This window comes from Physeter macrocephalus, chromosome 8, assembly GCF_002837175.3.
Source record: "Physeter macrocephalus isolate SW-GA chromosome 8, ASM283717v5, whole genome shotgun sequence".
Lineage (NCBI taxonomy): Eukaryota > Metazoa > Chordata > Mammalia > Artiodactyla > Physeteridae > Physeter > Physeter macrocephalus.
Window position 1 is genome coordinate 4,666,936 of NC_041221.1, and position 11,161 is coordinate 4,678,096.

At 38.0% G+C, this 11,161-nt stretch overlaps 1 protein-coding gene across 1 annotated transcript in view; it reads left to right on the forward strand.

Annotated features, from left to right (window-relative positions):
- Positions 1-11,161, forward strand: part of ITSN1 (intersectin 1) — a 248,386-nt gene that overhangs the window by 93,647 nt on the left and 143,578 nt on the right. Inside the window, exons 8-10 of the mRNA XM_028492624.2 lie at positions 834-927; positions 4,373-4,473; positions 9,095-9,158. Coding sequence (XP_028348425.1) covers positions 834-927; positions 4,373-4,473; positions 9,095-9,158 — 259 coding nt within the window. The remainder of the gene's footprint in view (positions 1-833; positions 928-4,372; positions 4,474-9,094; positions 9,159-11,161) is intronic.

Consider the following 11,161-nt stretch of genomic DNA (forward strand, 5'->3'; position numbering starts at 1 on the left):
GTACTTCGGATATGTCTGAATAAATTCGTGAGTGACTGACAGTGTGGGTTTGAGCCTTATGTATGAATCTGCCTAGGCCGCTGCATTTATTATCTGTCAGGATGTGTCTCTAAGTTATAGCCACAGAATCCAAATTGACCTCTTGTTTTTAAGATGTTCTTTTCACATGTAGTTTATCTTTCATAGGAGACCATGACTACAGGTGTGATGGCAGCTGAGAAAATGCTTGTAATTATTTTTCCAGTAGTAGCAGTGAATCCACGCACCGTGTCTTTTCTTTTGCGGCAAATGTTGCAAGACAGTAGGCAAGTTTGAAGGGAATGTTGGTTAAGGCTCAAAGTTTTTCTCCTGACACACAGCTAACCAGCCTGAATGAGACTCAGACACAAAAGCTGGCCCTTCCTGGCATCGTGTGTCATCTGGCCAAGACAAGTCTGTGACTTCTTGGCTCTTAACATCTGGGACTAATACTTCAGCTCCTTCAGTGCAGTTAAGAATATGTCAGCTATCTATTTAAGCTGTTACTTCTTTAACTGTTGGAACAGATCCTATAAAATGTGATACTAAGTATTTAAGGAAGAGTCAGATTTTATGGATGTAAACATTACTACCTAGTAAGGTGATTTTCTGAAGGAACTAGTAAAACACTTTTGGCTAGAGGTCAGGAAGCAAGGAGGGAATAACTTTTTGAGTCTGGAATGGTAAGAAGGGAGGAATAATTTCTGCCTCAGATTTAATGACCATGCATTTTAATTTTTATAAATAGGGAAATGTTTCTTACTTTTGTAAAATTAAAATTATTCAACATTTTTTTTTTTGTTTTTTTTTGGCAGCCACATTGCCAAAGAGTTCTTCCTTTAGTAGATCTGGTCCAGGGTCACAGTTAAACACTAAATTACAGAAGGCACAATCATTTGACGTGGCTAGGTAAGTTTGCTTGTTTTTTTAAATGGGTGGTTTGGTTAAGCCATTATCTGATTGACTCATACATTTGAAAGTGAATTAGCTCTGTGTTCTTTATTTGTCTTGTTTTAGTTTGCAGAATGCTAATAATTTTCTTAATTCTGGATAATGTTACTAGGTTTTATTATTTATTTGTTGTAGAGATGACAGAATCAAGAACACTACTTTTCCTTTGAAAGCTTTGCATGTTGATTTTTTTTTAAAGAGGATGATAAATAGGTAGTAGTAAACGTTTAAAAAAATAGAACTCTAGGTATGAGGGAAAAAAGCACATTAACTGTTTTGTGTCAGTCATTTAAAAGTTTATGTATAAAAAATACTGTATGAAGATTAGAGCCAAAACTGGCTCTAATTTTATCTCAGAGAATCTTATGGAGTCTGTGTGGATTGTTAGTAAAACTTCAGATCAGGTTTTATGAAATGAGTTATTCAGGTTATGGGACAGTTGTTATTAAATCAAATATGTGGCTCAATTTTGGGTACAGCTTACATGACCTGTTTGCTTCTGTTCTGGCCAATCTTGGTTCATATTATCTTTCATATTTTTATTTTACCCATTTTTTTCCCCTTGCATACTGCTGTACTAAAATAAAAAATTAAGTCTCTTGATAAGCAGTCTCAAAGCTTTCCAAATGAAAAGGAGATGTAAATGAAGATGATTCCATCTTTTCTTGTTTCAGTCCTCTTTAGGAATCTTTCCTAAGTGAATTGAGTCATTTTTCCTCTTTAAAGAAAAGAGCATGTTGGATATAATTCAATAATTCATTGCCTTTAAAAAAATAATATAAAGGAAATCCATAAACTGGAAAACACTGTGCCAAATGCTTTATGCACATTAACTCATTTAATGCTCACCTTCTTCCCCATAAGATGAGTATGATTTTCTGTGTTATAGATGAGGAGGAGGCTCAGAGACAGTAAGTGACTTGCGCAGGATAACTTAACTCCTAAGGGATAGGGCTGATTTGAACTGAGATCTTTCTGATTTTAAGGCAGGTGTTCTTAAAATTTGCCCTAAAAACTTCAGTTAATTGTGGTATACAGGTATTTGTGTTCCATTTAATTAAGGTTTTACTCCTAGGATGCAGGAATATTTATTGAGTATCTGCTTTGACTCATTAATCCCATTTAACCCGCACAACCACCTGTAGGGTAGTAATTGGCTCAGAATTGTGAATGAAGAAACACCCAGAGAGGTTATATTTCTCACCCATAGTTTACAGCTTACTAAACAGCAGAGCTGAGATTTAAATTGAGATCATCTAACACTAAATTCCATGTTTTCTATTCTTTCTCCCATATCACGCTGAACTTCGAGTTTTCTCTGACTTTCCACAAGTGATTTTGAAATCTGTCTTAAAATTGACTTGTGACATTAAAATGAACAAACAGCCAGTATTAGCAACATTAATGCTATTAAAATGTTGGGTCTGCTTGCCCATGTGCAGTAAAGCCAGTCTACTGACACCAGGTTGTAAGGCGCCAGACAAGGAGTCCGAAGCAGCTAGTGCTCAAAAAACCTGACCTCCCCAATGGGTTTTAGGGGAGCATTTTTAAAGGCAAGATGAGGGAAGGGAGTCGCAGGATGTGTGATCAGCTGTGCACCGTTCTCTGATTGTTTTATGGTGAGGTAACAGGGCAGTGCCACAGGGGTTAATGTTATCAATCCTTAGGCTCCAGCTTCCCTTTGGTGGAGTTTTAGCATCTGTAAGACAACTCGGGAATGTGCATTAGATACTGTTATCTAGGTACTTCAGGGAGGAACTAAAGATTCTGTGACTGCCATATGGCTGACTGTTTACATTGTTACCAGTTCTCCTGGCCCAGTTGCTGCTTTTGTCACTACACGTTCATGTACTTTCAATCATTAATTCTTGAGCCAGGCTTTTGTGACTCGGGAGGCCTGGGAGACTACAGCTTTTCTACAAACAAGAGATAGGCTGAGAAAAAAAATAGAGACAGGCAGAGAACGTGAGGGGAGGGGTCTGTCCGCAGAAGGCCCCATAGGGTCCTGCTCGGTTATAAAAACACTGGGGTTTTTTGGGTAGTTACCTTTCAATAATTTAAGTTTCTAGCGAGTTTTTATAATGTGGCATCTAACTTTTTGGTTAATGCATTTTTAGGCCTATTTAAATTCTCAGGAATTTGGCAGAAAACTATGATTGGATAAGTGTAATCTTGAACACCTTTGGTGTAATACCTTACATTCCTGGGGTGCAGGAGAGATATAATTAGCTTCTTGACAAATAGGCAAGAGTTGGAATCTGCAAAATATTAGTTTAAAATGAGAGAGTTGTTGCAGAAGTATGCACAGCAGATTAGAACTTGGTAAATGTTTTTATTAAGAAGTTTATAAAAATTGAAAAGATAAATTTTTATAGGTACTTTTCAAGTGTTTGGGAGCTGTTGCTGTGCTTTGAGAAGTGTACATAGTAAGTATCAGTGCATAGGTAACATACATAAATGATGATTAAAAGGTCCAGTTCATGATTAAAATTTCACTGTAATCTGTGGGAAAGAGATATTTTTGTTGAAATGAAAGGAAATTGCAAATGGGGCATTAGTTGTAATCTGTCCTGGAAGTGGAATGCCATTTTTACTGCCAGCTCAGCCATCGTGTTTAAATGGCCCAATTGAAACATCTGGCTCTCAACAAGCCATGGGTACCAACCAGCATGGTACTGTGTGGGAACTAATCTGAGGAACCGATCACCAAGGAGGTCTACACCCGAACTGGCTGCCAGCAAGGGTTTTGCTGAGGTCAGCTGCACATTGGCAAGGAAAGGTCAGCGCTGGATTGCAGTCAGAAGCAGAGCTCCTTTCCATACTGCACTGCTGATTTGCCAACCGCCCTGGGAATGTTCTCTTCTCTCTGGGAAACTCCATTTTGGGCATTTAAACTCTCAGAATGAAATAACTTCCTTTCATTAAGAAATACATTCTGTATTTTGGTGTAAAGAAAGTTAAACATTTTAAAGAATTAACACCTTTAAAAGCAGTTATTTGTTTTCTATCAGGATTGCTTTTTAAACCTAAAGAGGACTGTTCTAGAAGTTTAGAGAAGCCTGGTCATTACTGTATCACCTCAGTTCCGAGGAGATTTTCCATTCTTTTGTAGAACCTTTAAATTAGTAAATTATCCATATAACTTGAACCAGCCACTTGGTCTGTCGTGTTTACCCTTGATTTGGAAAAAATAATGAGCTTATCTGTTTGGAGAGAAAGGTTTATAACCTTAAAAAATGGAACAAGTCATTATAGAAAATTCAGAAATAGTGATTAGGAAGTGAATAAAATGTTAAATCTAGTTTTCTAGAGAAGTTCTTAGTTTACTGTTTTCAGAGAACTTAAATGTGCTATTCCTCACTATTAATCCTTTTTTCCTCTCCTTCCTCTCTTTGCCCCACAGTGTTCCTCCGGCAGCTGAATGGGCTGTTCCTCAGCCATCCAGACTGAAATACAGACAGTTATTCAACAGTCACGACAAAACCATGAGTGGACACTTAACAGGTATTTACAAATAAGAATTAATTTAGTGAAACATGATCTTTGTTCTAAATGCAAATTGTTTCTAGATGTTGGGCTGAAGATTTTCCAGATGTCTTCCTCTATTTACTCTACTTCTTTCTAAACAGGGTTTTCATTGTTCCTCTTACCTCCAGTTCTCATCTACTGATAAGGCCATAGTTATTTTATTCTCCAGTGCCTCAGGCTTTTGCTTCTTGGTAAATAGAACCTAGACCAAGGATCCCCCAGCACCCCAAATGCCACTGTTTTGCAAATCAACGCACTTGCAAAGAAACACTGCTGTGGACAAAGCCTGGTTCACATTCTGAAGTTCAGCTTGGTAGATGAACTTGAAACTGTCTACTCAAACAATCAGTGTTTATGGCAGGACACAGGGTGAAAGTTAGTAAATGGTTGGGGAGTTTAGAACCTAGCTTTGCCACTAACCAGCTGGAGGTCACTTTAGGTATTTGGATCTTATTTCTTCATGTACAAAAGGCCAGAGTTACGGTATATGGTCTCTATGGATTTAAAAAAAGATTGTTGTCTACATTAGAAGGATTCAAAGGATTTTATGATACGATCCAGAAACCTTTCTAATAAGGGGTTAAACACTTAAAATTGTTAGAGAGTTATAAAGAAAAGCATAATTTTAATAAAGGAAAATAGAGATCTCCGATACAAACATTAAGGGTAAAAGGGGGGAAAATGTAACTGCTCTTTAACAAATATGAAAGGAGGGGAGAATGGGGTCATTTTCCTGTGGTGGAGAAGCAGTGATATTCAGCAGAAAACATTTTAAATTTCTGATTCTTACTATCTTTTTTATTTTTCTATCACTTACAATTGCCATTTTTACTTCCAAAAGAAAAATTCATCCTTGTTTAAAAATGTCAGGATTGGGTGAGACTTCGAAGGGTTCTGGTCTAACCTTTGAACCCTATCCCAGTGAAGAATCTCAGCAGTAATTGCAAATAAGCGTATATTTGTATCTGAAAGGGTGAATTATAAGTACGCACAAATTCTCTGTATGCCTCTCTCACTCTGCTAAAGCAGTAGCTGTCACTTTTATACATAGCATGAAAAACCAGGCCAGCTTATATAGGCACTGAAGGGATATTCAAAGGTAGAGTTTTAAGTATTGTTTAACATGATTTGACACCAGTGCGTCATACAGACCCAGACCCGCATTGTCAGTGAATCTGAAACCATTTTTCAAAGCACTGTTGGTGTTTGCTGGGAGTTATTTAAAATAGTATTCAGATGTGATGTTGATGCTGAAATTCTCTTTTCTTGGTAGGATGTGTTTTATGACCGAAGTATAGTATCAGGTAGAAGGTATATGATGCAGGAACTTAAATATTTAGAACTTTTAATATCTAAGGCAGAAAATAAAATTTGAAATATACTGGATGGATGAGCAGATTTTTGCTACTGTTTAGCTGTATACTTGTTACTATTTTGTCCTGGAAAGAATTTAAGGTGGGAATTTCATTTTCAAATCTTTGTATAGTCATGTCAAATAGAAAGAATAATTTATTACAGTACATTTTAAAATAGTAAATAAAAGACATTTAATTTGTTTTCCCTTTGTGAGGAATCAATATAAGGTGTGTTTTAGGCTAAATAAGACTGTTGATGGAAGCAGAGCAGGTTTGTTGAGATGAAATACAAAGGTTATTTTCATGATCACAACTGTGAAAATAATTGTGTGAATCCTCAACCCCCAAAGCAGTTACTCAATTCAGCTTAAGAATTGAGTAAGATTAAGAAGAATATCAAGAAAGTTGAGAATAGTTCCCAGAATGGAAAGAGGCACAAGTGAAATATTTAGCAATGGCACAGTTTACCCCATTGATTACCTGGGTTGATTTCGCTGATATACCTGGTTAGGTGGGCACCCCCTCGTTCCTTTCCAACCTGATGTATATGCTACTGCATGCTCTTAAAAGAGACAGTCTTATAAAAGAGAGGAGTCCTTCTTAATCTAAGTTATATAAGTTATTATCTCCTTGCATTCTGAAACAGTGCATATGTTATTTGGTTATTCATATGCTAATCACAGAATGCTAAAAGTCTTAGTCATTGTTTGAAGTAAAGCATTAACTTCATTTTATTGTCTCTGTTCTTTCCATTCAAGCTTCCCTACTCAAACATAGCTACCCACTGTAGGCTTTGGGAACCTGAGATTTGTGTTTATTCCCTTAATGTTTCCTTATAAGCCAGTCTGCCTTTCATGAATGTAGGCTTCTACAGAATAGTTCGGTACACTCAGAGCTTGATTTTTATGTTGTCCTGTTACTATCTTTGCTGTTGCTGATCTAATTTAATGTTTCACAACCTTGTCTTAGGACTTAGAGTCAAGTATTAGAAATTGCAAAAGACAGTGGGATCTTTTAGTGCAGGGGTCAACAGACTTCTTCTATAAACAGCAAAATGTTTTCAGGTTCACTGACAATGCAGGTCTGGGTCTGTATGACACACTGGTGTCAAACCATGTTAAACAGTACTTAAAACTCTACCTTTAAATATTCCTTCGGTGCCCATATAAGCTGGCCTGGTTTTTCATGCAATGTATAAAAGTGACAGCTACTGCTTTAGCAGAGTGAGCGAGGCATACAGAGAATTTGTGTATACTTATAATTCGCCCTTTCAGATACAAAAACATTTTAGACTTGCAGTCATACACTGTCACTGCTCTTTAGCTTTGCCATTGCGGTATGAAAGCAGCCGTATATCATGCTTAAATGAATGGGCATGGCTATGTTTTTTTGTTTGGTTTTTTTTTTTTTTTGCGGTACGCAGGCCCCTCACTGTTGTGGCCTCTCCCGTTGCGGGGCACAGGCTCCAGACGCACAGGCTCAGCAGCCATGGCTCACGGGCCTAGCCGCCCCGCGGCATGTGGGATCTTCCCGGACTGGGGCACGAACCCGTGTCCCCTGCATCGGCAGGCGGACTCTCAACCACTGCGCCACCAGGGAAGCCATGGCTATGTTTCAATAAAACTTTATTTACAAAAACAGATGGAGGGCTGGATATGGCCTATAGACTGTGGTTTGCCAGTCTCTGTTCTAGATCATTTTCCTCATTTCAGAGATAAAAGAACTTCCTAAAAGTAGTTTTGTTAATGTCACATGTCATTAAGGACTGGAATCCTTATGTCCTGATATCCAGGTCCAGGGCTAGTTCTTTTTTTTTTTTTTTCAAGGTTTATCTGAACCAGGTCTTTCTCTCTTTTTTTTTTAAATTTTTATTATTTATTTTATTTTTGGCTGTGTTGGGTCTTTGTTACTGCATGCAGGTTTTCTCTAGTTGCGGTGAGCGGGGGCTACTCTTCATTGCAGTGCTCAGGCTTCTCATTGCGGTGGCTTCTCTTGCTGCGGAGCCCAGGCTCTAGGTGCATGGGCTTCAGTAGTTGTGGCTCGCGGGCTCTAGAGTGCAGGCTCAGTAGTTGTGGCGCACGGGCTTAGTTGCTCCGCAACATGTGGGATCTTCCCGGACCAGGGCTCGAACGCGTGTCCCCCGCACTGGCAGGCAGATTAGTAACCACTGCGCCACCAGGGAAGTCCCCAGGGCTAGTTCTTTTCATGTATTGTTACACTTTTTATTGAGTAGATGAAATATGAACTTTCTTTTATATAGTTCTGAAGTGGGCAGAATTGTTACAAGTATAAATTAAAGCATTCACTAAACTTTTGCTAATTCTACTTTAATGTTGCCAACATTCTAAATACAATGTTAGAGACTAAATAAAATGATCAGTGAACTTTTCTCATTCCAGTATACCACAGAACAAGCAAAATTTTATGCGTGGTAATCTTCCTAACACAGTTGCTACCATTTTCCATTCCTTGGTCTTCCTGTCATCCTGGGACTACACCTTGGGAGTCAGTGATGGACATAAGACATTTGTCTCTCTCCTCCTAACACTAGTTTATTTAAACATTCAAATTCTTCCATTGTAGCCTTTCTGGTATCTAAGGCTAGTTTCATACCAAAACTGAAGATATATACAAGTATTTTAAGAAGTGAGAGCTGATTTGGAGAAGAGAGTTGAAATTCCAGGAATTCTTTATCACTAACCTAGGAAATGGCTGTGATATTGGCCATTTATACAACCTTGAGCAAGTTTTTTTTGTTTAGTTTTGTTTTAGAGTCTGTATAATGAAATGAGTAGAAGAGTTCTCTCTAAGGTCCCTTCCTCCTCTAAGATTTTCTGAATCTTATCTGAATTTGATAGTCATCGTGGTGGAGGAAGCAGGTGGTGGCCAAGATGCTGAATTTAGAGAGAATAAGTTTCAGCTTTGTAAATAAAAACCTGATACGAATAGAGATGGTAACCTGGACAAAAGGGCAGGTTATATTTTGAAACTCTAATCCTTTACATACTCATTCCTCATTAAACATCTATTTAACAAAAATTTATTGACTGTGTGCCAGGTGCTTTGTGTTTCTTGCCTTTTTCATTGAGGCTTAATTTCCTTTTTAAAAAGCCCCTCGGGTAATAGCAAATATTGTTTAAAGCACTGTGATTGCATGAGATTGCATAGTACCTGTGTGCAGAACACTGATCAGTGAAGATTTGCTGATTCATCTTTATGTTTTTTTCCTGGTTTTTGTTTAGGTCCCCAAGCAAGAACTATTCTTATGCAGTCAAGTTTACCACAGGCTCAGCTGGCTTCAATATGGTAAGGAATGAAAAAGTGTCTTGGTTTGTTTAAAGTGGAAACTGTATTTCTTAAATTGATATGGCTCATGGGTCTTTAGATTAATACCGTTATTTCTAAGGGGGAATATATGGAGTAGGCTTAATTTTCCAATGAGTTGTCATGATTAGCCCTCTTACTTTCCCCCCTTTTGATTTTGAAAAATACAAAAGCAGAGCAATCAATATAATGAATTCTCAAGAACTCATAATACAGCCTAAATAAGTCTCAACTCATGACTTGTCCTGGTTCTCCCCTCCTCCTTTCAATTATTTTAAGCTAAATCTCAGTCATTATATCATTTCCATCTGCAAATATTTCAGCTTGTATCTCCAAAAACATAGGGATTTTTTTCCCCACATGACTGCAATACCAAAAGTCCGCTTAAAACTGTTAATAGTAATTCTTATCATTAAGTTAATCAGATGGTGTTTAAATTCCTTAGATTGTCTCATAATTTTTTTATAGTTGATTTGTTCAAATCAGGACTGAAATAAATCTATATTTTGTAACAATTGGTTGATACATCTTTTAAGTCTCCTTTAACCTATAAACTCCCCCTTGTCTTGTTCTCCACTCCTCCCCCACCCCACCCCGCAAAAAACCCCCAGATCATTTGTCCTGTAGTTTCTTATAGCCTAACTTTAGCTGATGGCACCCTTGTGGTGTTAATTCATTCTTGTGTTTCCTGTAGATTGGTAATTAGATCTTGAGCAGGGTTCTCCACCTCAGTGCTATTGACATTTTAGGGACGATGACTCTGCGGCGGAGGCCTGTCCTGTGGACTATTGATTGTTAAGTAGCGTCTCTGGCCTCTGCCTACTTCAGCAGCATGAGCCCCACCTCCACTTGTGACAATCAGAAATGTCTCCAGACACTGACAGATGTTCTTTGCAGTACTAAATCAATCAGTGGTTGAGAACCACTCATCAGATTCAAGTTTGAATTATTTTTTTTTTTTGCAAAATACATCAGAGATGATACCGAGTACTTTCATCAGTAGGTACATTTATGTCTCTTTGTCTATTTTGTAATGATTTTTAGTAGCTATTTATGAGCCTTGCCTAATCCTATAGGATTCTTTACATTTAAATATTAACTAGAATGTTAAATATTTAATTTTAATATCTAGTTAAATATTAACTAGAATACACACTCTTCAGGAGTGTGTATCTCTCAGTTATGCATTATCCATTGATTCCACCTGGAAGATAAACGCGGTCTATACCACTTACCTGCTAGGTTCATGATTTTGCTGCAGGCTCATTGATGTGGTTGTTTCATAAGTGGTCAAGCTCTAGTTCTGCTCCCTTCACCCATTATGGTCCCTTCTGCTTTGCGTTAAAGGGTCAGCCTCTTGCAATCGCATAATAAAAGACCAGTTAGCAAGCATCTTATATCTATGACACATCTAGACCTCTTTAAGTCTGGGTGTGTACCAGTATCCTAGGGCCCTCTGAAATAAAAACTAAAGACCTAACAATTATGGACGTTGGTTGTTCTCATGACACTAGAATATAATGAAATGTTTAAGTTTCTCATTTATAACCTGCCCTCTTTGAAAAAAATACTTGAGTCTTCTCCTACTAGAATATTATATACTCCTTCTACATGATAAAAAGATATTTAATTAAATGTGTACAGCCATTCTTCAGGCAAGAATGGGGAAAAAAACAAATAGGAATTCCACCTGCCTTTTAATTGCATTTACCTAGGAGTGGGCAGTGGAAAGGAACAGAGAAGAAGGTAAAACAGGCAGGGTTTTCATTTGTGGCTCTGTTCTGCTTAAAAACAGGAGTCTGGCACCTGGAAAAGGCAAAGGTAGAGGGACAGAAAAGAGATCAGTGGTTGCCAGGGCCTGGGGGCAAAGGAAAGGGTGACTATAAAAAAAGACAGGAGGGCTTCCCTGGTGGCGCAGTGGTTGCGCATCCGCCTGCCGATGCAGGGGAACCGGGTTCGCGCCCCGGCCTGGGAGGATCCCACAT